At 38.3% G+C, this 25,598-nt stretch overlaps 1 protein-coding gene across 2 annotated transcripts; it reads left to right on the top strand.

Annotated features, from left to right (window-relative positions):
- Nucleotides 1-9,063: 9,063 nt before the first annotated feature.
- AZIN1 (antizyme inhibitor 1) lies at nucleotides 9,064-19,999 on the top strand (the record flags this gene model as incomplete). 2 transcript variants are annotated; one of them, XM_079722646.1, is made up of 10 exons in its annotated part: nucleotides 9,064-9,165; nucleotides 11,167-11,340; nucleotides 12,516-12,688; nucleotides 14,339-14,473; nucleotides 16,182-16,263; nucleotides 16,622-16,696; nucleotides 17,300-17,459; nucleotides 18,635-18,747; nucleotides 19,071-19,285; nucleotides 19,888-19,999. In XM_079722646.1, 10 exons carry the CDS (start codon nucleotides 9,064-9,066, stop codon nucleotides 19,997-19,999), a joined length of 1,341 nt encoding a protein of 446 aa, XP_079578772.1. The 2 variants fall into 2 exon arrangements, with proteins under 2 accessions (XP_079578772.1, XP_079578771.1); XM_079722645.1 differs by having other exon boundaries at nucleotides 18,632-18,747.
- Nucleotides 20,000-25,598: the final 5,599 nt, after the last annotated feature.

The raw sequence follows: 25,598 nt of genomic DNA, 5'->3' as shown, positions 1-25,598 counted from the left end.
ACCTTTCTTCATTATCTTATGTAAGCACACATTTCATTTCTCTAGGATTTACTTGGTGTGGAGTTTTGACCTTTCTTTCCTTTACTGTCTAGTTTTGTAAACTTGTGAATTGATCTTTGTTACCTTGAGCAAAATTATTTGGGGGTACCATGGTTTTTGTTCTTGTTTTTTTTTATCTGTGATGTGTGTGGACTTGATCCTTAGAAGTTTAAAAATTTTTTATGAAAACAGCATTCTCTAGAACTGCTCTGTTCAGTACAGTAGCCACTAGCCAGGTAGCTATATAAATTTAAAGAATTCCAATCAAATAAAATTAAAAATTCAGCTGTTCAATTGCTTGGGCACATTTTGAGTGCTTGGGAATTATATGTGGCTAATGGCTATTGTTTTGGACAGTGACAAAGAACGTTTCAATCATCATAGAAAGTTCTGTTGGACAGCATCACTCTAGGATAATTGTTACTGTGAATGTGAGTGGTATTAGCCATATTAATCTTAAAATATCTATTAATAAGAATCATAAGAATTACACATTCTCTTCTTTCTCCTTAGGTTTGTCTGATAAACTGTTCTTGACTGTAGGGGCTTTTCAGTTTTATATTCTAGTTGAATTCTTTAGTTGCCCAGCATGTTCTTAAGGCCAGCTCCCTGCTATACTTCATGTGCTCATACAGACTGAACTTAATATTAGGTTTATGTTGAATATATGACTTCAGATTATTTCTGATCTGTTTCTTTCTCTTGGCGGGGGGTGGCTTGTGGGATATTTGTTCCCCAACCAGGAATCAAACCCTGGCCCCCTGCAGTGGAGGCATGGAGTCCTGACCACTGGACCGCCAGGGAATTCCCTATTTTTTGTTTTTTACTGCAAAGATACTGTGATGCCCAGTTTATAAAGAGCTCCTAAATAAGTATAGTCTCTCCTTAGTTCATCATCTAGGTTCAGCATGGTTGGCATGTTATATTTGGCATGACCAAGAGTAGGATGGGATATCCTAGTATGTTGAACATGTATACTATAGCAAAATAAATAAAACTCAAAATGAGAGAGATTTGCTATCCCGAATTAATGAAGAGCTCTTATAGGTCAATAAGAAAAAGCAAAAAACGTAGGAAAATGAGCAAAAGGCTTAAAAACAATTTTTCACTAATAACATAGCAGTTTCACTCCCAGGTATGTGGCCCTAGACTGTGGCACACTGCTTGGTTCTTCATTTGTGGATCAGCAGCTAGTTTGCAGACCACAACTTGAGCAGTGTTCCCCTTGGGTACATAAATAACAGCAAGAAATTATATTATGGTGTTTATAAACAATATAGCAAAAAAAATGGGACAACCTATAGGTCCTCTTAGGGTAAATAAATGTTGTACATCTACAAAGAATAGTACACAGCAATGAAAATTAATAGATGGGACTCCAGTCCTATCTATCTGTGTGAAGGAATTGAAATTATAAAGTTGAGCAAAAGACGTCATAGTAGGAAAACAACAGTGACTCCGTTCATGCTTCAAAACCAGTAAAGCCGATGTTTTAGAGGGCAGAGAGAGGAATAAAAAGATTAAATAACAAGGGAATGATTGGAAAAGTCCGAACATGCTTATTCTAGAGGAGATGCAACCACTGCTACCTGGTAAAGATGTTTAGGGGCTTCTGAGGTATTCAGTCTTCCTTAACCTGGTGTTTACTGCAGTCATTGTAATGGACACATGCTTTATATAATAAAAATAAATTTTCCTCTTGGTGAGGTGGCAATGAGATCTGCCCTAGGGTAATCAAAATAGTAGTTTAGTGCATTTGTTTAAAAGGTTATTTCCTGTGCTGCACCAGGAAAACTAGAGAGCTTGAAATAATATGGTTATGTATTTGCTGCTGTTCATGTTGCATTATAATAGTTATCTGTAATGTTACTACATTTTAATTACCATAGGAATTTACATATTTCACTTCTGTACAGGTACATACTTGCTCCAGAAGAAATTTAGTCTTCACATCAGATAGTCAAGACACGTTTTTTAAGAGAGCCTAATCTTGTCAATTTCACTTGCAAAAGTATATTGCTATGAAAATCCTGTATTTCCATTTCCTCATTTAGATGTATTTTTAGAGTTTAATGTGAGGCATTTCATTGCGCAGCCTTTACCCAAGCATTTCAAACTTAGCCTGTTGGGCTCATTTCCTTTAGGATTCCCCCCACCTTTCTGTACTTCCTATTCATTCTTGTTCTTGTCTGTTTTTTAAAAAATAATTCTTCAGCAGTCACCTTTAGTGTTCTTCCTCTAGAGTTAGTTTTTTTCAACCTTATCAGCTGAAAAATAAACGTAAGGGTGTTTATTGCCATTATTGGCTTTCCTCTTGCTGTCAATTAAAGCAACCCCTGTCCTGATGATCCTCAGTACTCAGTGTAGGCTGTTGTTATTATCCATCACTTTTGGTCCAACATGGCAAAAGTTCATACAGTCTTATGGTCACACAATTTATTGGAACTTCTACCTACCAGTTCTGATACGTAGCTTCCTGGAACTACCTTCCTGGAGGCCTGCTCCAGACCTCATGTTTGTAGTACTGGTATCATCCCTTGTGGCCGATTATTTCTAAAGGTATTCTCTGTGGTAAGTAACATTTTTCTGTGGGATGTAGAATGCAGAGGTGACTTTGACAGCACTGTGTCTATCTTTTTTTTTTTCCCCATTGTGTCTATTTTTTTTTTTTTTTTTTTTTTTTTTTTGCAGTACGCGGGCCTCTCACTGTTGTGGCCACTCCCGCTGCAGAGCACAGGCTCCGGACGCGCAGGCCCAGCGGCCATGGCTCACGGGCCCAGCCGCTCCGCGGCATGTGGGATCTTCCCAGACCGGGGCACGAACCCGTATCCCCTGCATCGGCAGGCGGACTCTCAACCACTGCGCCACCAGGGAAGCCCCATTGTGTCTATTTTTAAAGCTGTGAGCTGAGTGCTAAGTCATCAAATGCCTGTGTAAAAGTAATAATAAAGGTAGAAATACCCTTAGGCTTCTTCAGAATAATAGTAGTAGTATAAATTTCAAAATATCTTAAGTTCTCATTTTTAATGAGTAAAAGTCCTTTTAGAAAACTGGTCATGTGTTAAGGTTGGGTTTCCTGCTTAGATGTCTCTGAAACAGTACTCTCAAACTTTCAGCTCTCCCTGTTCTACTTCCAGGGAGGTCTTCACTTCAGAAATCCAAGACTCATATTCATCCAGCTTGGTGTCAAGTGGGCTGTTGCTGCCAGAATTATCTTGTGATTATTTGAGAGATGTATCAGTTTCTTCTGAAGTACAATCAACTGTAGAAGCCTTTGTAGCAGGTGTGTAACAAGGCAAGTGCCCAGCTGCTGCAACCACTCCTCTTGGAGCTACCCTCTCGATGACATGAGGACTCACGACCTCATGAAAGACTCCAGGGAGCAGTGTGTGGTTCTTGGGAGCCTTTTCTTTCCTTGGCAGCCCTTCCTGAAAAATGTATTATCAAAAAACACCAATATGAAGGTGTAAATAAGGAATGTTAAACATGTTCTTTTCTTCCCAGCTATGATGTCCAAGAGGAAATTGTTTCATTTATAAACATAGTATTGTGATTGCAGCAGTTGTATTAGTGTAAAATAAGCTGAGCTTTCTTTCACCATATATTAAGGTGTTTGGTTGTGAAAATAGCTCAAAGGCTCTTGTGAGTAGAGAGCACATTTTAGTGTCTATTGATAAAAATAAACTTGGGAGCTTTTATTAAAAATGGATTTGCTCTTTTAAGTTTAATTTAAATAAGTCAGTGTCCAGCAACAGTAGACTGTAGTATGTAGTAGTGGTCTATAACATGTTGGAACCAATAAATCAGTCCTGTTTCTGATTTATACACCATTAAAAAAAATGGTGCAGTGTCTGTTGGGAATTATAACCAGGATTAGATTGGAACATGGGGGAAGTTTGGCATCATCTGGGTTTGAGTCTGCTGCATTCTTTTTTTTGGCTGGAGCGCTTTTCAGGATCTTAGTTCCCCAGCCAGGGATTGAACATGGGCCCCCTACAGTGGAAGTGCAGAGTCCTAACCACTGGACCACCAGGGGAATTCCCTGAGTCTGCATTCTTAATGGAGAGATCCTTGGAAATTCCCTGTGATGTGGATTAACTTGGTGGATCTGGCATACAGTACAAACTCTGCTCACCCCCAGCACATGCACACTTATTTTCATTCTGACTCCCTAGGGCATGCTGTGTGTCAGATTTTTGGTTTAACATTACCACCAAGTAACTTTAAATGCCTCTTGAAAACATTTTACTCAAATATTTCTTTACTTTAGTGCCTTATAAAGCAGAAATGTAGAACATGAACCTTTTTGCAGCAGTGAAACTTTAAAGTATTTTTGCTCACGTGTTAAGAAAATTGCAAGCATAGGCTTCTGAGGGTATGGTTATGAACTGCTTTCAGGACTCTTTCAGTGAGATCGGGCGTAGGAAAGGCTCAAGAACAGTCTATGCTTAGCCATCAACTTAAGCCTTTTCAACTGTTGGAAATACTGGGCTTCCAAGTGAACATTTCATTTGAGCACAGGGATTGTGGCTCAAAATGTGTTAGAAACCCTCTTTCCTGAAGGTCTTTGTGTTTTGTGGATTCTTTTGAGGAATTAGTTTTTCCTGGGCATAGCATTTAGTTTTTAACTGACAGTTGAGCTTTGCATTTACATGTGGGTCACTTGTGTATCAAGGTTTTGGGCTCCTTTTAAGGAAGTGAAAGATGGACCTCTTTTTCAACACACTTCAGGGAGTTCTTTCCTGTCATCACCACAACCCTTAAGTTTCAGAACTCCCCATTCTTAGAATCGTCCTTTTTTCATCTTTTCTCAGCACCTACTCTGGGCTAGGAAATTACGGAAATCCTAAGACCTTCCTAGGGAGCATCTGAGAAGATAAACCGAGATAGAGCTCACTTATCTCAATATTTACCATCTTTTATGTATAGACGTTATTAGTATTGGTTTTAATCAACTATTATTGCAGTTCTTGGTATAATTACGGAAGTAAAAAAATACTACGTTTACATCTGTCTTAGTTGTTTCAGGTGTGTTGGTCCCAAAATCCTTTTTGTCAGGTCCTGCCGATATAGCAAATCTTATTTTATTTTTCTGTCACAGTCCTTTTGTGAATAAGCTAAGGATTGGTAAACTAACCCTATGGTTACTTCAGAAGTCAGAGTTCCATTTCAGTGATGGTACTGTAGCCACTCTAATGTACTCTCAATCTTTCCTTTAGAGCAGGGCATGCTTTAACGTATCTTTATTCATGTTCGTAGTACATTTATTTGTCAGCTGTTTTAGTTTGGCCTTTACTGTTTAAAATTATTCCACTTCACAAAAGTCTGTAGTGACAGAAAGCAGATAAATGGTTGTCTGAGGTGGACAAAAGGGACATGAAGAAATTTATCTTTATGGTAGTGCTGGTTACAATGGTGTATACGTTAGTCAAAGTGGGGGTGTACGTTATTGCATGTAAACTGTTGATAAGATGGATGGAAAAGAAAGAAAAATTCAAATTTAGAGGTTACTGGAGAGTTTTAGACAAAAGATATAGAAGGAGCAAGGTTGAAATGTAGAAACCAGTCATAAAGAAAGGTTAGAAAGGCTATGAGAAGGCATGATAGGATGTTTTGGTACCACATGTGAATAAACTTTATTATACAGAGGTTTAAGAACTATGGGAATTTATATGTCTGAGAAATGGTTAATTGATTATGGGGGTGTCATTTAGTCTATCAGAGAGACTGAGAGTTGTGTTTGATTTCCAAAAGAGGAATCCTGTGTTTTCTAGGAACGGGACTGCTGGGGAGACAGAGTTTTCCTTTTAACAGACAGGCATACCTCGTTTTATTGCGCTTGGCAAATACTGCATTTTTCACAGACTAAAGGTTTGTAGTGACCTTGATTTGAGCAAGTCTATTGGTGCCATTTTTCCAACAGCATTATTTTTTAGTTAAGGTATATACATTGTTCGTGATTTTTTGGTGTGTGTGGGATTTTGGGGTTTTTTTTTCCACACTTAATAGACTAGAGGATAGTGTAAGCATAACTTTTATGGGAACTGGGAAACCGAAAAGTTTGTGTGACTCGCTTTACTGCAATACTCACTTTATTACAGTGGTTTGGAACTGAACCTCCAAGGTATGCCTGTTAATTTGATCATCAGCATTTCTAGAGCTAGCCTAATTAGTTGTTCTGTGCTTCAGTGTCTTCATCTGTAAAACAGAATAATACTGTCATAGTGGGGTTTTTTTAATATTTATTTATTCATTTATTTATTTTTGGCTGCATTGGGTCTTTGTTGTGCGCAGGCTTTCTCAAGTTGCGGCGAGCGGGGGCTACTCTTCATTGTGTTGCGCGGGCTTCTCAGTGGGGGGTGGCTTCTCCCCACTGCTGGGCACGAGTTCTAGGTGCTCGGGCTTAGTTGCTCCGCGGCATGTGGGATCTTCCCGGACCACGCATCGAATCCGTGTCCCATGCATGGGCAGGCGGATTCTTAACCACTGCGCCACCAGGGAAGTCCCTGTCATAGTGGTTTTAAAGGTTAAGAGAATATTGTATAAAGTACTTGGCACACTGCTATAAAAAATGTTTGCTTTTAGATTTAAGCTAGTTTAGCAGGCAGTGAGAGTTGACTGTAGATTATATAGTTTGAAAATAGTTGGAAAGAATTCCCTATCCCTATGACCATAACCTTACTTAATCTAGAAAAATTTCTGAAGAATGTGGGCATTCAGCAGGTAAGACTGAATTGAATGGGCCTGATGTTTTTGCAGCTGTTTAGGACCCTGATGTTAGAGGAAAATTAGCCTTCTTGTAAACACTAGCTGTAGGAAATTGAGGTTCATCTTGTCCTGGCTTTAAAAGCTAGACTTTACATTTGGTAGCAGTTGCCTGTGACGGTCAGTAATTGATAACTCAAGGTTCCCAGGTAAATACTGCATAGAGAGTAGAGTCTCCTTAGGAGTCTCATGAGTGGAAATACTAGGCTAAAGATCTTGATTAAGTATTTTTCATCATTAATAGAATAATTGATCTTTTTGAATGAGTAGGTTTTATCTGTTCTGTTGCTTTAGTGCATAGTTGAATACCCCTCTAAAATTGATGTTCCAGCTGGTCTTATATTGCTTAAAATAAACATGTATCCTCAAGCCTAAAATGTGTACTTTCTGGGCACAGATTTAAATCATTTCTGGTATCATAATCTAAGAGATTTGCTCAGCTAAACTGGATATAGTCGAGTTATTGGAAATAAAATTGTCATTTTTAAAATACTGCTTGTATTTTATGAAATTTGACTAATGCTCTGGCTTATTGATGAGTTTGTTTTGGTACAACCACTTTTTTAAAAAATTTATTTATTTTATTTAATTTGGGCTGCATTGGGTCTTTGTTGCTGCATGTGGGCTTTTCTCTAGTTGCGGCGAGCGGGAGCTACTCTGTTGTGGTGCGTGGGCTTCTCATTGCGGTGGCTTCTCTTGTGGAGCACGGGCTCTGGGCGCATGGGCTTCGGTAGCTGTAGTTCGTGAGCGCAGGCTCAGTAGTTATGGCGCACGGGCTTAGTTGCTCCGTGAAAGCCGACACTTTTGAGAACCATTGAAATGGAGTATATTTTTAGGACAAGGGCCGTCACCCATGGTGAACTCTTGCATAGAGCGGGGAGAGGGGAAAGGAAAGGGGGCAATCAAGGATGTAGGAAAAGCTGTGCAGGTTTTAAAATAGGTTGCCAAGAGCTGGTCTATGTCCGTTATAATTAATGTGGCAACCAGAAATCAGTCCCAGGCAATGAGTAGCATCCTGTCTAGAGGACTTGTTTTGTTTATGGACTTTATATTAAAATAAATCTTTGCCTAAAGTAATGTAGGGACCAGTGAATTCAGCAAAGAACATAAACTTATTGTGTGTGCCGCTCCAGAGGACAGTGGGTGATTTGGAGAAAGAGGGAAAACTTTATTTGATTGGGGAGGGGTTGGATTTAGTCTGATGCCCTTTTAAAAATCAGAGTTCTTAGTAAATAAATGGTTTAGGATGTATAGGTCCCTAGCTTATTCCTAGTTTCAAATTATGATGGCATTTTTGTATTTCTGGCAGTTGGCGACTTAATTTTAGCTCTTCCGAGTCAACACTTAAACAAGTGATTTTAATTTTGTTTTTTACAATAGTCTTTTGAGGAAGTAGTTAAGGTGGTTAACTGAAGTTGACCTCAGATTGCGCAGCTATTAAATGACACAGCCAGGACTAGGTCTTCTGACTTCCTAGTCCAGTAACATTTTCACCAATCAGCTCACCTCATAAGAGACTTAACATTGTTAACTTGATTTAACTAGTCCATTTTAGCTTGTGGTGGGATCTAGATAGTGTGTATCAAAGCTACGGATTGTCCCCTAAAGTTGGCCTCCACTTTCACTCATTCCTATTGTTGTTATTTACACATCACCTACTCTAGAATTTTACTTAGAAGACGTTTATCTGCAGTTACCTGGTAGCACACTGTTATGTGGCTGGCAGTGTATTGAAGTTTAGACTATTTTGATTTCTTAGCTGCAGACATTTATTCTGCTAGCTTTCTTTACTTAAAATGAGTAAAATTGTGTGTGTGATGGAGAAATCATGAAACAAGATGAATAAAACAGACTGGCTCTGCAACTCTGTATGTAAGGTGACCATGTTTACTTGTAATCTTTTGTGCATATGTGTCAATTACCTTCTCAAGAAATTGTCATATTAAGCTTATTTTTTAATGTATAAATTCACATTTATTTGCTTTAAAATGGGCACTAAAGAAAAGGATATTAGTGATCTAGTGTTTCTGAAAGTGTTAAGTGATCACAGATTCTTCACTAAATTGGGTACTTCTTATTATTAACACACTCTCATTGACAACTTATACATTAGGTTTGACTAAAGAAATAATACAGACTTGGAAATAACTTCTATTTTGACAGTTTGTTGCATATTCTAAGGACCCAGACGTAAGGCTTGGTGGCCCGTCTCTTGTTTTTCCTGGTTTATGACTTTCGGCTTTGTGGAATACGGCTGAGATGAAAGGATTTATTGACGATGCAAACTACTCCGTTGGCCTGTTGGATGAAGGAACAAACCTTGGAAATGTTATTGATAACTATGTTTATGAACATACCCTGGTAAGTGTGTCATCTCACATCTCTGAAAACAGTGTTATAAATTTCTGAAATCTGAAGCATCAGTGCTTTGTTTCCAAGGTCTTAATCTGATAAAAGTACTTCGTTCCAGGTTGTCTTGACATGACAACCCCAGTTCCCCTTGAGAAGTGATGAGATTCTCTTTCTAGACAGCCCTTTCTCTTCTGTGCTTTATAGCACCTGTTTTTGTATGTTTTTTGGGTGTTTTTTTGTGTTTTTTTTGCGGTACACGGGCCTCTCACTGTTGTGGCCTCTCCTGTTGCGGAGCACAGGCTCCGGACGCGCAGGCTCAGTGGCCATGGCTCACGGGCCCAGCCGCTCCGTGGCATGTGGGATCTTCCCGGACCAGGGCACGAACCCGTGTCCCCTGCATCGGCAGGCGGACTCTCAACCACTGCGCCACCAGGGAAGCCCTGTATGTTCTTTTATTTTCTTGATATGTTGCCAGCTATCCACTTAATCAGTACATGGCTTCTTACCCATTTTTCTGAACTGTGTACTTCCATAAATTTTAATTTATATTTCAGATAATCTTGGTTGTGTATGTTGAATGAGAATTTATACTGAATGCTTACTCTCCACTGCCCAAGTGTCAATTTCTATAGAATCATATTTATTGCTACTTAAGATCATTTTTGTTTCATGCTTACTGATAGAAAAATTTTGTTTATTGCCTTACTGATAGAATTTTTGTTGAAGCTAATTTCCCATATTCCCCAAATTTGAAGAATTGTTTTTGTGTTACTGGTGTTCAATAATAGGATATCCAAAAAACTTTCTTCTTCTCTTGACCTTTACAAATGTGCTTAAGTCTTTTCACACACCAGCCAAATCCTGTTATTTCTCTCTTCTGCCGTCAGAATTTTTTTGGGGGGGTGAGGAAGAGTGACGCTTGTCTTACCGTTCAGTCTGTTCTATAGCTAAGTCATTCTACAGTTAATTCTCTGATGTCACTAGTCTTAGTCACTTTTACAACACACTTCCTGGGGATGGAAGCATGTTTTTTAAGGATGGGGTAACTTCAGTACAACTGTCCTATATGTGCCACCTGTAACCCATAATTTCTAGTCGTGTCTGTTTCTTGGTTAGTATGTTCCAGTAATGTATATCTTCAAATAATGTGGGTTATAGAAAATAGTAATATCTTCATGGCTTTTCAAACAATATTTGGATGTTGTATGTTTTTAATAAGATTATTTTGTCTGCCATCTAACATTGGGTAATTTATGCTCTGGATGACATGCATAGTCATCTCTCTACTCCTAGAGTAGCCCCAACTTCGAAATCATTACACATCTCTGTTTGTTTGTGTCATGCTATGAGGCTTGTGGGATCTTAGTTCTCCAACCAGGGATTGAACCCAGGCCACAACAGTGAAAGCACAAGTCCTAACCACTGGACCTCCAGGGAAATCCCCCAGTTTTCTTTCTTTTGAGGGAAGAATATCCTTACTCAGACTTATCTGACATTTAGTGTACTTCTGTATTTTTAAATTCAAGTTTCCCACCTATATGCACACAAACTACCAACTTTATCTCCTTAAAAATGGGTTTCTTTTGTTTCCTTGTTTTACTGTCTTTAAGTGAAGTTCATAATGGAGATACAGCTTTTTGTTCAGGATTCCTCATTCTACTCACCGTATTAGGAAATTAGATCCTATACTGCTAAAGTAGGTTTATTTTAAACAGTTAAGGAAAGCATGGAAGGAAATAGGTAGTCTCCTTCCCCTCCACTCCCCAAAAGTAAAATTGAGGCAATTCTGAAGTAGAAAGTCACTATAATTGATATTTTTTTTTAATCGAAGAGAATATTTTCTATACCAGCATAGCATAGAGTCAAATTTAAAAAGAAACAAGCCTTAAGTGTGGTACTATGTAAATGTTTATTCTTGGCTCATTTGTGGAGGAAAAGGGAGTTCTTTCCTACTTATGATACTCTGTTTTCTATACTTTTTTATGTTTCTCTTTTTCATAACCATAATAGACAGGGAAAAATGCATTTTTTGTGGGAGATCTTGGAAAGATTGTGAAGAAACACAGTCAGTGGCAGAACATAGTGGCTCAGATAAAGCCATTCTACACGGTAAAGTGCAACTCCACTCCAGCTGTACTTGAGATTTTGGCAGCTCTTGGAACTGGATTTGCTTGTTCCAGTAAAGTAAGTCATTTTCATTACTTTATTACTAAACTGCAACGTGTTAAAATTGACTAATTTTTGGTGACCCACAGCAGTAGGAGAACAATTGCAAGGAAGTTTTGACTTTTGAATGTGTTTCCTAACTCTGGTTTAAATTTGCAGTTTAATATTGGAAATTTACAAACTTTCAAGTGTACCTTGCAAGGAACGTTTTAGTGAGATGAGATTTTATAAGCTTTATTTTTCTTTAATCAAAAACTGTTATTCCTCACTTTTAGCCTAGAGCTAGATTGACCAAATTACTTCTTATGACAGCAAGATAATATCCTAAACTATGAGATTTCTCTGATGGTAATTACAGGCGTACCTCAGAGGTACTGCAGATTGTGTTCTAGACCACTGCAATAAAGCGAGTCACATGAATTTTTTGGTTTCTCAGTCCATATAAAAGTTACGTTTATACTATATTGTGGTCTATTAAGTGTGCAATAGCATTATGTCTAAAATATAATGTACATACTTCAAATAAAATAATGCTGTTGAAAAAATGGTGCCAGTAGACTTGCTCAACACAGGGTTGCCACAGATCTTCAATTGTAAAAATGCAGTGTCTGCGAAGTGCAATAAAATGAGATATACCTGTAGAGCTTTTTTTAAAAAAATAGGATCAGTATTTATTTTTAATTTTAATTTTATTTTTTGGTTGCTTTGGGTCTTTGTTGCTGCGTGTGGGCTTTCTCTAGTGCAAGCAGGGGCTGCTCTTTGTTGTGGTGTGCAGGCTTCTCATTGTGGTGGCTTCTCTTCATTGCAGAGCATGGGCCTAGGCGCACAGGCTTCAGTAGTTGTAGTTGTGGCTCGTGGGCTCTAGAGTGCAGGCTCAGTAGTTGTGGCTCACAGGCTTCGTTGCTCCGCAGCTTGTGGGATCTTCCCGGACCAGGGTTCAAACCTGTGTCCCCTGCATTGGCAGGTGGATTCTTAACTGCTGCACCACCAGGGAAGTCCCTGTATACCTTTTTAAAAGGTTTTTAACAGAGCACAGTATAGTAAGCATTACCGGAATCGGAATTATGACATACATATTCCTAATATAACCTTATATAATTTGAATTTAACCAAAAAATAAAGGTATGTGTTAGTGATTGAAAAGTAATAGAAAGCTTGCCTTTTAGATGACACTGTTTAAAATCTGTTTTTAGACTGAAATGGCTTTAGTGCAAGAATTGGGTGTATCTCCAGAAAACATCATTTACATAAGTCCTTGCAAGCAAGTGTCTCAAATAAAGTATGCAGCAAAAGTTGGAGTGAATATCATGACATGTGACAATGAAGTCGAATTGAAGAAAATTGCACGTAATCACCCAAATGCCAAGTAAGTGTAAAACTAAGTACATGGGAATATTATTACCTAGGGTTTGGGGTTGTCTTTAGCCTGGGAAAAGGGGGCATTTATATAGAGCAGTGGTATATGTTGTGATTACTGTGACTTATTTCAAGTTCCTTTATGGAAGATGCTACTAGCATTTTATTGGCTACTTCTGATCCTTCCTGTGGAGCTGGGATGAGATAAGGGCATTTTGGGATATGAATTTATAATCTTTAATTCAAGGAAGAGAATCTGGTTGGTAGGATAATCAAATTAGAGCCACAGCTATATTTTCACAATTACATTAACCATGCTAGTTATTTGTCATATTGGGAACAGGGTGTGTTTTGGTCGGCTTTTTTTTCCTGGTTAGCTGAGGGTTTAATCTGCCCTTAGATGTGGTTTCTTGAATGGTTGTCCTTTGTGTCAGTGTCTTAGGAACCTAGTCCATAGATTCCTGGGATTTCTTTAAGGCCCTTCTCAAACAGGAAGTGTAATGTTTTTACTTGTACCTACATGCATCCCAAGAGTTATTTTTTTAACTAAAAACTTCACTTTTTAAAAGCAAAAAAATTTAAGGCAAAATTAATATTGCCATGAATTGGTATATCAAGAGGATTTTACAATATACTGAAAGTATATTAGTACAAAATTGTTTCCTTTTTAATAAGTTATTGTGTATGTTATATGTTGCTGAAAATGTGTATCATATCCATATTTTCCTTGTATTCATAATTTTCTTACTGACTTTAATGGTATTCTTAGAAAGGTATCCTGACAGGATTTATTACTCTGAAAACCTTTGTTTTGATAAAGGCCAGTTTTTTGATAAAGTGGTTCTAGGGAACCGCTTGTCTCTCTTAAAAGTCTTCTGGGGGCGGTTGGGGGGAGTCTTCCTTTTCTGTGACCTGATTTGGGGTGTTTACTGTATTAGATTATAAATGGAATGGTATATTCTTGATAGAGCTGGTTCTGCTTGTAGGTAGAATAATTTTGCTTTTACAAACAGCATTTTTGTATAATTGCATTTTTTAGTGGTTTGTAATTACTTGGAGATTGCCTGACAGTCGTGATCATTTTGTCTTGGTTGTCGTGGTTTGGAAGGAAATACCAAATAGATTTGAATCAGCAGTCTAAAAGGCTGCTGTTGAGATACGTAAAATAACTTAGGACTTCCTAATTTTTTTGTTAGATGTACAAAATTAATGGGAGGAATGTTCAGAATAAGTGGTAGAAGGTTAGCTAACTAGAACAATTTAGGAAATTTGGAACATTTAAAGCCCTGATCGTTTTTACTGAAAGACAATGATGGCATTGCTATTCAATTTAGTCTTTCTAGGTGGTTTTATGGACTGATGGACTTGATTTGAAAGTAATGTCTTTCATTACAGAGCCCAACCGACTCTTGATGCTACAACAGAGTCTTAACTTCCTGCATTTTCCAAATTCCCATCCTTGTAAGCTTCATGCTTTAGGCCCTAATTGCTAGTTTTTTCTCTATACAGGATTTTTTTCATTAGGTTCACTTGATTCATCCGACGCTGGATTTTGGAGCGCTGACAACATAATCAACACACTTCCTACAATCTTCAGGCTTCACATGTGCTGATGATGATGTAAACCAACTCTGCCCCAATCATCTTCCCCTTCTCTTAGGGTCTTACTACATATTGCAACAGAAGATAATATTGGAGGTGAAGAGGGTAACATGAAGTTTGGCACTACCCTGAAGAACTGTAGGCATCTTTTGGAATGTGCTAAGGAACTTGATGTCCAAATTATTGGGGTTAAGTGAGTATTTGTTCTAAACTTCATTTTGTGGTGATAATCTTTGTCTTTCTGTTACTGATTTAGAATTTCATTTGCATGAACTCTAATAGATTCAACTTTGGGTTTAATATGCACATTTCCCTTAGTTCAGGAAAGCAGCTAAATATGCTTATCCCTCATACTACTTTGTACCTGTACCTTCCCCTCACCCAGTAAAGAGAGAAAATAGTAAATAACAATTCAGTTAGTAATGTAAATCACCTCTTTTTAAATTGAATGGAGGGATTTACTAGGATTCTAATGAATACCAAAATGGCATTCAGCTTCTAAGTTGTTGGAGATGTCATTTCATTTTTTCTTTTTCCTATCCTAAGACTTTTTCTCTTCTTTTTAATTCCTCAGGAGCACTTCAAAAAATCAGTAACTTTATTTTACCCTCTCATTTTTTTTAAATATTGACATATGTCATGAGTTTTTTATTTTATTTATTTATTTATGGCTGTGTTGGGTCTTGGTTTCTGTGCGAGGTCTTTCTCTAGGTGTGGCAAGCGGGGGCCACTCTTCATCGCGGCGCGCAGGCCTCTCACTATCGCGGCCTCTCGTTGCGGAGCACGGTCTTCGTGGCAGGCGTGCTCAGTAGTTGTGGCTCGCAGGCTCCAGATGCGCAGGCTCAGTAATTGTGGCTCACGGGCCCAGTTGCTCCGCGGCATGTGGGATCCTCCCAGACCAGGGCTCGAACCCGTGTCCCCTGCATTGGCAGGCAGATTCTCAACCACTGCGCCACCAAGGAAGCCCTACCCTCTCAATTTTATGTGAGGAAACTAAGACCCAGAGAGTTAATGATTTTGATCATAGTTTCAGAACCATGATCTGAATCAAATTGGGAGCAGCTTAATGCTCCAAATTTTAAAATTGCTCATAAAGATGGATAAAGAATCACCACTGTTAAGCTTAAATCTGCCTTACTTGATAATATTAACAGTATTGGAGAGTTTTAATAGTTCAGCTAAATTTTATTGTTAACACACAGGAAAATTGATTTGGGGTATATTCTTCTATGAATTTTAGCATATTTTTGTAACCACTGCCACAGTCAGGGTATAGAAAGAACCATATTTCAATTCATTTTATTTTATTTTATTATTTGGTTGCACCATGCAGTTTGTGGGATCTTAGTTCCTCAACCAGGGATTGAACCCGGGCCGCCTGCAGTGGAAGCATGGGGTCCTAACCACTGGACCGCTAGGGAATTCCCTATTTAAATTTAAATAGCCTGAATCATTGATAAGTATCACTGTTAATGAATACTAACAAGTATCAGTACTACTCAGCTGAATTAATGTTCACTTGTATTTATTTCACAATAGATACATTTTTATATTTTTAGATAAAATTGTGCATTCAAATTAAAGGTTTTGTAGGGTGATGCTTGTTACTTTACCATATATGTATAAAAAGCATGTCCCTATCTGATAGTCATGAAGCATAACTGCTAACTTATTTAAAAATGTTTATAAAATTATAGTATTATCCTAATATTGGATAATACTTTTCTAAAAGGCTGGTATTGTAACTTGGATGATTAGAGGCTCGTGCTTCTAATGCTTTAAATATTTGGTAAGGTTAATTTGAATATTTTTTGTGTCAGCATGGTGAATGAGAAAGGACTTACAGGAAAGGCCTCTAAAGCTTGCATCAGCTTCAAATTTATTACTCTTATTTCTTTCAGATTTCATGTTTCAAGTGCTTGCAAAGAATCTCAAGTATATGTACATGCTTTATCTGATGCTCGATGTGTATTTGACATGGCTGTAAGTTTTTCCCTTAAATTATTTCGATATTTTAAGCCAGGATGTTATCTAAGATTCAGTGGTTTTCTACCTCTGAAGTACTCTCATTCATTCTTTCTTATGACATGCACATTTTTAAAAATGGGTGTGAAGGGATGAAATAGTAATTTACTTGCATATGTCTAAAGATAATACAGAAACACCAGGAAGACAATATATATAACATTGAATGAATCTGCTTCTGTTAGTAGAAAGCAAGAAATTTACTGTACTAAAGGTCAGAACAGAGATTATTTACCTCCTTTTTTTTTTGAAATGTCCCTATATGCATTACAATTTGGAAAAGCATTTAAAGATTTTCCCCCCTCCACATCTCTAGGGAGAATTTGGCTTCACAATGAGCATGTTAGACATTGGTGGAGGCTTCACAGGAACCGAATTTCAATTGGAAGAGGTAAACCTTGTTCAGTGGGTGGACATACTGGAATAATCTCTCATTCTTTACTACTTACCTGGTAGATTTGTAGACGTGAGTTTTTACAGCAGCACCTAAAGGCGTAACATTGTTTAAAATTTTATTCTAAGAAAATGAATAGGCAATGAGAAGATAGCTTAAATTTGAAAAGTTTAAACTCTGTAGCATAATTTTATCACAGAAAGTTTCTATTTTCAGTACTTGATGGCACAGATGAATTCATAACTTGGAGAGCTTGAGCTGTTTTATCCAGATACACACCACTCCTCACCTTCCTAATATATAGAAACTGATTTGAAATTTTCCTCCTTCATTGATAGTGATTGAATATAGAGACATGACTTTAAACAATCACCAGTAGCCATTTGCCATTGGAATTACGATATATCTTTTTTTTTTTATGCCATTCTGATAGTTAGAAAATAAACTTTGATGACTTGAAAGCCTGCTTTATTGCAAAGCTTCATGGTCTATAATTCAACTACTTAATTCTCCTAGAAAATTTAATAGCTATCAGTCTCTTAATATTGTGAATGATCTAATCCAATATTAAAACCATAATGTGGGGTTTTAAATCCATAGGTTAATCATGTTATCAGCCCTTTGTTGGATGTCTACTTTCCTGAAGGATCCGGCATTAAGATAATTTCTGAACCCGGAAGCTATTATGTGTCTTCTGCATTTACACTTGCAGTTAATATCATTGCAAAGAAAGTTGTTGAAAACAAGTTTTCCTCTGGAGGTAAGTTACAAAGTTTATAGTTTTGTTTCTGTTAAGTAGGTAATTCCAATTAGTTCGAAGGTGAGTTTATCAGATACTAATCAGGTATAAATTTACTGTAGGACATTTCATGGATTATAAAGTTGTGGGTGGTCTTCATCCATCAGTAGGCAGCAGCTAGGGAGCTTTTCAAAATGCCCTAGCCAAGGCCCCATTCCATAATAAGACTTTCTGAATCCAGCTCTTCTTGATACTGATGTTGAGATAGGCTTATTTTAGATAAACTTACCCAGGTGATTGATTCCCCTTAAGAACCAGTACAGTCTTAAATGTATGATTTGACAAGTTAATGAAGGCTTACACTGTCATCTCTATCAAGCTACAAATAATTTTCATAAAGTTTTTTCTCAGCTTTGTTCCTTTGCCAGATAATCACTCTGATTATTTTTCCACCATAGATTAGTTTGGGCTGCTCTTGAACTTCATATAAATGAGGTCATATAACATATATTCTTCTGTTTAAGACAGCTCAGTATAATGTCTGAACCATTTTGTTTTACATTTATTGCCAATTAGTATTCCATTTTCTGAATGAATATACATTGTATATTCATTGTATCCATTCTCTTGCTGATGATTATTTGATTGTTCCCAGTTTTTGGCTATTAAGAATGAAACTATTACTACATTCTTGTACTACTGGTATTGTGGACATTTTTCATTTCTCTTAGGTAAATGATTAAGAATAGAATTGCTGGGTCACAGAGTAGGTGTCTGCAAAGATTTCAGAATGGCGTTACTATTTTGCCCCTCCAATGACAATGTATATATGCAAGTGCTGGTTGCTCCCAACCTTTACTGACTTTTTGGGGTGGGGGTGTCAGTGTTCTAAATTTCATCCATTCAGTAGGCCTGTGGTGGTGGTGTCTCACTGTAGTTTTTCATTTGCATTTACCTGGTGACCAGTGATGTAGAGCACTGTTTTCACGTCTTCATTGGTTATCCTCCTCTGTGAAGTGTGTTCAGTAGTTTAGGCCAACAGTTTTAAGGTATGTCAGTATATATGTATCGGTGTTTATGTTTTGAGGAATGTGAAACCTACGAGTCAGTTCTGTAAATACTAATTCAGACTTTAATACACCTTTCAGATGTTCTACTATAAACTCATCTTTCCTTTTCCTGTTTCATTTCAGTAGGAAAAACCGGAAGTGATGAACCAACCTTCATGTATTATATGAACGATGGTGTTTATGGTTCTTTCGCAAGTAAACTGTCTGAGGACTTAAATACCATTCCAGAGGTTCACAAGGCAAGTTTTATTACAAATAATATAAAAACTGCTTATGTGGCAGTTTATGAACGAGCTGTTATTTTTAAGTTACATCCCAATTTTTGGAGAAATATTTTAGGATGCGGGAAGGTTGCCCCTTTTATGAGGATTTGCATATCTCTGGCTGAGTTCCTTTAGTTGCTTCCTTAGATGGAATTAAGGAGCATCACTGCCGCTGCTTCTAGGCCTTTCTTCCAGGGGCACATTTGATCTGAGATAGTAAAAATGCTCTTATCCACCTTCAAATTCAGTGCCTGCCTGAGTAAAAACCCAACAAAACAACAACCTTTGTTTTCCTGCAGAAATACAAGGAAGATGAGCCTCTGTTTACAAGCAGCCTTTGGGGTCCATCCTGTGATGAGCTTGATCAAATTGTGGAAAATTGTCTTCTTCCTGAGCTGAATGTGGGAGATTGGCTTATCTTTGATAACATGGGAGCAGATTCTTTCCATGAACCATCTGCTTTTAATGATTTTCAGAGGCCAGCTATTTATTATATGATGTCATACAGTGATTGGTAAGATGGTGTTTTTGTTTTAAAGCAGACTGGGTATTTGAGGTGACAGAACGTTTGCTAATTTTAATTCTGTAATGAACGCACAACTTAAAAATAATAGCAAAATGATCTTTTAAGAGTAATTGGGGGACTTGCCTGGTGACGCAGTGGTTAAGAATCCGCCTGCCAATGCAGGGGACACGGGTTCAAGCCCTGGTCCAGGAAGATCCCACATGCTGTGGAGCAACTAAGCCCGTGCGCCACAACTACTGAGCCTGTGCTCTAGAGCCCGCGAGCCACAACTACTGAGCCTGTGAGCCACAACTACTGAGCCCATGTGCCACAACTACTGAAGCCCGCACGCCTAAAGCCTGAGCTCCGCAACAAGAGAAACCACTGCAATGAGAAGCCCGCGCACCACAACGAAGAGTAGCCCCTGCTCGATGTAATTAGAGAAAGCCCCCGTGCGGCAATGAAGACCCAACACAACCAAATAAATAAATGAAAAATTTTAAAAAAAAAGAGTAATTGGAAGATCATTTATTTTACAGTCCTATTTCATTGTCCATTTGTTATGTGGTCTTTATCCTTAAATTCAAATTTTCTACTTTTTTCTTATGTAGGTATGAGATGCAAGATGCTGGAATTACTTCAGACACAATGATGAAGAACTTCTTCTTTGTGCCTTCTTGCATTCAGTTGAGCCAGGAAGACAACTTTTCCACTGAAGCTTAAGCAGGCATTAACGCTTTTTTAGATATGAAGTTGCAGGTTAAGCTTGTCTGGTCTACATTCCAGTGTGGAAAAAATTTGAACAATCTTATTCTGTTAATTCTCTTGGAAACAAAAACTATTAGTAATAGCTATTTGGGACCAGACAAAATTAGCTCTCATCTATAATTCACTGGGGGTAATTGGGAGATTAAGATAACGTATCCACATTTAAACTTACCAGTTTGCCCTACCCCTTAAGCGTTTAAAATAAAATATGCAACAAAATGGATGACTTAGTGGAGATGGAAGCCCATTAATTGGGTTCCCCATTAAACCGTTTACATACAAGTACACAGTTTTTATACTAAGGATTCGTGTTTAAAAAGTCTTGTAAAGTTAATGTCTTTCACCCAGATATATCAAATGTCAGTGGAAGACCAGTGTGATTTCATTAGATACGTTTAGTGTATTTAGAATGTGTAAATTTGTGCTTTGAACTGTAGTTTAATAAATGTACAATTGCATCATAGTATTTGTTGTATTTGACCTAATGTAACCATTGTATGATTGCAATAAAATCTTGTGTAGATTTTACTGTTTTTTCAGGCTAAAACTTTGGGAAAGGGGCTAGCTAGCAAAGGTAGTTTCGAAATAGATGTGTATATGGACTGTTTAGAAGGTTATTTTCCTTTATAGCCCATTTAAGTTTAGTTTGGCTCAGTATATTTTTCAGTTATTTAATTAGTAATTTAAGTAAAATGTTTGGTAAATCATTGTGAAGTTGAGATTCATTATGGAGAGTTGATGTGCAGTAAGCATGATGTTTAACAATTTTAACACCAAAAATGTTAATCCTGCATAAACCAATTGTAATAATAGGTGTTTCTGTACAGATAGAATGCATAGAGTACCTTAGTAAATCTTTGAATCACAAATCTTTTGGCTGAAATGGGAGATTCTCTTAAGTACCTTGAAAAAACTTTGGGGGAGGGAAGTAAAATTGCAGAAAACTCTGCAGCGCACTAAATCTTAAAGAAGGGCTACATCTATATCCAGAAACCTGATGCTCCTTTGCACGGAATATTATTTAAATTGAAACTTGTGAGGTGGGGTGGGGAGAAGCACACCTATTTTCAGTTCCTCAATTGCAGTGATTTCAGACTTAGGGTTTGTTTTGTTTTAGCTATTCACTTAGCTTCTTGTTATTTCCCATTTGTTCAGCTTAGTGTAGTTTTAATTCTTTTCATACTAAAATTTTATGGTGATTGGGGGAAGTGAGTTAGAGTCACTAACATGACAGTTGTTGCCAGGAATTTGTGTTGTTCACTGCTAGTATATTAGTAATCCTAGATCTCAGAATCACAATAGTAATAAGCAACAGGGGTCATTTTTTCCTAACTTACTCTATGTTCAGATGTGGAATTTCTGTCTACCAAGAGGAAATACGACTTCACTTTGGTGCCAATGGACAGAAAATTCTACCTGTGCTACATAGGAGAAGTTTGGAATGCACTTAATAGCTGGTTTTTACACCTTGATTTCAAGGTGGAAGGAAATTGATCATGAATCTCCAATAAATTTCAATTTCTTAAACCAGTAGGTGCTTAATATTTTTGATTTGATTAATTCCCATTTGAATTTTGTGGTTCTATTAATTAAAAAAAAGACCCCAATCTGTTGTCATCTAACTACCCTTGGGCTTTTCCAAGATGTAATGTGGGGTTTTATGCAAAATTCCAAGCTACCATGCAACTTTTTTTTAACTGTAATAAGGAGGAGGAATTGTTCCTAACCTTCTTTACTTGTGCTTTTTGGTCCAGAAATGCCAAATCTTTTGAGAGGTGGTACAACTTTGAGTCATTGGCCTGACTATACAACTTTCAGCTTCGTGATGTGTCGATTTTGCCGTATTTATAGGAGAGCTATTCTGTGTATAACAGCTCAGAGTTGCAAGTAAGACATGAATGATACGGTAACTTTAAGAAATATCTGTGTTGTATTTGAAGACTGTTTGCCATAAATCAGAAGTTTGAACTTATGTATTTCAATTTGGTTTGCTTAAAATAATGAATTAATGTAACAATTTTTTTAAACAATATTGTAATCTCAGTTCAGAATTTAACTGAAACTATAAAACCCAAATGATTTCTATATAGTAAATTGAACTGTAAAGGTAACTTGTGTGTGATTCTGAATACACAGATAAAATGTTTTTATTCCTCCTTACATTTTAGTTTTGCTTTGCTTTGGCTTCTGTTGTGAAAGAGTTGTAATTTTACGTATCAGTTTTGTGTGTTAACTTGTAAGCATTCTTTCAGACTCTTAACTTGCTTTATCACATAGTAACAAATTGAATCTGGTAAAATGATTCTGGATATTACATATGGAATACTGAAGGCTTTGATAAAGTCCTATATATATGTGAGCCCAAAGATTTTTCTTTGGGTCACATATTCACCAGCTTCCTAACAGTTTTAAACTTAGACTTAAATAGTTCTGTATAAATTAAGCTAGATATTCCTTCCAAGTAAATGTGGACACTGATATTGAATGCAAATTTGGGTTGAAAAAGCCACACCAGTTTTTTTTTTTTTTGGTCTCTTTGGGGAGTTACTCTTGATTTCCTCGCAGTAGTTATTAGCAACTTGAGCAGTAATGTAGTAAAGGATGCTTGCTTAATTGGCTTGAAAGTATGAAATCAGAAAAAAAATCTTAATATTCTTGCATATTCAAGTTGTGAATAAATCTTACAAATACTTTAATTCCTGCCTCATCCATCCTGAAGTAGGGATAGAAGTATGGTATAAAGTGTTTGCAGATGCAGGCTTTCAGGGGAATAAACCTGGCCTAGGGGTAAGAAACAAAAACTAGTTCTAGTCTAGCTTTTGCTGGAGGCTGATCTCTACCTACTTAAAGGGATAAGCTACCAGCTTTTGTGTGTTGTCTTGGAGCAGGTAAGCACCATCTTTCTTACTCCTGAATTCCATGATCTATATTTATATTGGCTTCAGTTTCAAAAGCAGTTCCATTTTAATCTTTGAAATCCTGATTCTACTATAATACCGCTTATGCTAGAGGCATTCTTCGGATGTGTGGTAACCCTTCTGTCTGAGTGGGGGGCTAAAGAGCGAATAGGGAGCTGTGGGTGCAATTTGTCAACTGAATGTGCTCTGTCCTAGTGGGTCGGTGGGGGAAACCCGTGTCATAATTTTGAAGTCTTTGCTCATTCTCAGTGAACACTTCGTGTCTCCTTCCTGAAGGGTAATGGGCCATCTGCTAGCATTCTAGAAGACAAGTGGGGTCAGAGGGGTTGAGCTTCTGTATTCAGTGTGCAGTAAGTAGGGTACCCCTGCCCACAGCAGTGCTCCATGTCCATTATTCCAGAGGCCCGTTTACCCACTTGAGAGAAGGAATCTCCAGTCATAACGAATGAGACTGGGCTCTTGCCCAGCTATGCGGGGTAGGAGAAAGGATTTGGGAACTGAATGCTTAGACTTCCAGACAATCCTTACTTTGCCCCACCTCCAGATGGGACTGCTGCCAATTTCTCTGCAACGTTTTAGAATTTGAGGGGTTTTTGGTACCCCCTGCCAACTTGGGATTCTGTTTCCTGCAGTTTCTAAATAATTTACTAGTCCACTTTCCAGCTTCATTTTTTCATCTGATGTCTCCATCCTTGTGAGTTTTCGCCGTAGTTCAGGAAGAAACGTGTTTCCAGTCCACCAATTGTAAGCATGCCTCTCAATATATACTACGTGCATGAACAGTCAAATTAAGAGAACTTTTAAATTTGGGGAGACCACTCAGACTATCTCCATCTGCTCGCTGAGCTTAATTTGGGGGGGTTTTTAAAGTTTTATAATTTTGGGTATACCAACAATCCCTATACCATAAGGATATACGGAAATAGAATTTTAATTTCTGCATTTATCTACAACTGTTCTTTTTTAAGCTTAGTGGGGTGCTCTTAAGTTGTAGTTTATGCAACACAGTCACATACTCTGAGCTTTTGTTGCTTCAAACCAGTCTTAATGCACTTAGGCAATTTTGTTTTACTGTTCAGTAATGCCCCTCAGCTTTAGTTACTTCTGTGACTTAAACCTACCCTCTTAATAGTCTCTCTTACTGTTAAATTCGCAACAGAAATAAAGGAAGCGAGGGCATTTTTGAAGTTTGGTTTCCTCCTTTTCTGATTCTACGAGAGACACGTAAAGAGCTTGCTGGGAGAGGGAGGAGAACTTTAGTGTTTCCCAAAAGAAAGGCATCATCTTAAAATGTGTTTTAAAAATGGGTTCAGGGGGCTTCCCCGGTGGCGCAGTGGTTGAGAGTCCGCCTGCCGATGCAGGGGACACGGGTTCGTGCCCCAGTCCGGGAAGATCCCACATGCCGTGGAGCGGCTGGGCCCGTGAGCCATGGCTGCTGAGCCTGCGCGTCCGGAGCCTGTGCTCCGCAACGGGAGAGGCCACAACAGTGAGAGGCCCGCGTACCGCAAAAAAAAAAAAAAAAAAAGAGGTTTAGGGACTTCCCCAGTGGCGCAGTGGTTAAGAATCCGCCTGCCAATGCAGGGAACACAGGTTCGATCCCTGGTCCAGGAAGATCCCACATGCCGCGGAGCAACTAAGCCCGTGCGCCACAACTACTGAGCCTGTGCTCTAGACCTCGTGAGCCACAACTGCTGAGCCCACGTGCTACAACTACTGAAGCCCACTCACCTAGAGCCCGTGCTCCGTAACAAGAGAAGCCACCGCAATGAGAAGCCCGTGCACTGCACCGAAGGGTAGCCCCCGCTCACCACAACTAGGTAAAACCCGTGCGCAGCAACGAAGACCCAACGCAGCCAAAAGTATTTTTTTAAATGGGTTTAGTTAATGTTACCTTCATGTTGCCCCAGCAGGAACTGGGTTTAGAGTATTTTATTTTATTTTATTTTATTTATTTTTTTTGCGTTACGCGGTCCTCTCACTGTTGTGGCCTCTCCCCTTGCGGCGCACAGGCTCCGGACGCACAGGCTCAGCCGCTCCGCGGCATGTGGGATCCTCCCAGACCGGGGCACGAACCCATGTCCCCTGCATCGGCAGGCGGACTCTTAACCACTGCGCCACCAGGGAAGCCCTAGAGTATTTTAGATTGATGTCAGGGGAGGGCGTGTAAAGCTTCATATGAGAACCTATGTGAACATACAAGAAGTTCACGTTGAGGAAAATAACTACCCAAGTGGCACAGTGCTACTGCCCCCTCCCTTTTATGTACAGTCAGTTTTGCTAGAACTTGGCATACGCTTTCCTAAAAATCATTACACTATGTGAAACCGCACCATGTGCTGATGGGGACTATGAGGTTGCGAGCACTCATGCTGTCAGTACGACATTACAATATTGATGGTAACCAATTTAAAATGGCTGTACAGTTGTACACATGTTAAACAAATACATAGATACTACAGCCACTGTAGCACTTCACCTTGAAAAAGACCCACGGTTTGTGGAAGTGTTGCAGCTTGTAAGTTGTGAAGTGGTGGAAGGGGGTTATCTGAAAGTGGAAGGTAACATCAGTTTATGGGTGGGTGTGGCTTGTTACACTCTTGATGAACTGAGGTAGCTGGTAGCTATTTGAGGAGTGT

Source organism: Hyperoodon ampullatus (genome assembly GCF_949752795.1).
Source record: "Hyperoodon ampullatus genome assembly, chromosome: 17".
Taxonomy (NCBI): domain Eukaryota; kingdom Metazoa; phylum Chordata; class Mammalia; order Artiodactyla; family Ziphiidae; genus Hyperoodon; species Hyperoodon ampullatus.
This window is presented reverse-complemented; position numbering and strand designations above follow the sequence as displayed.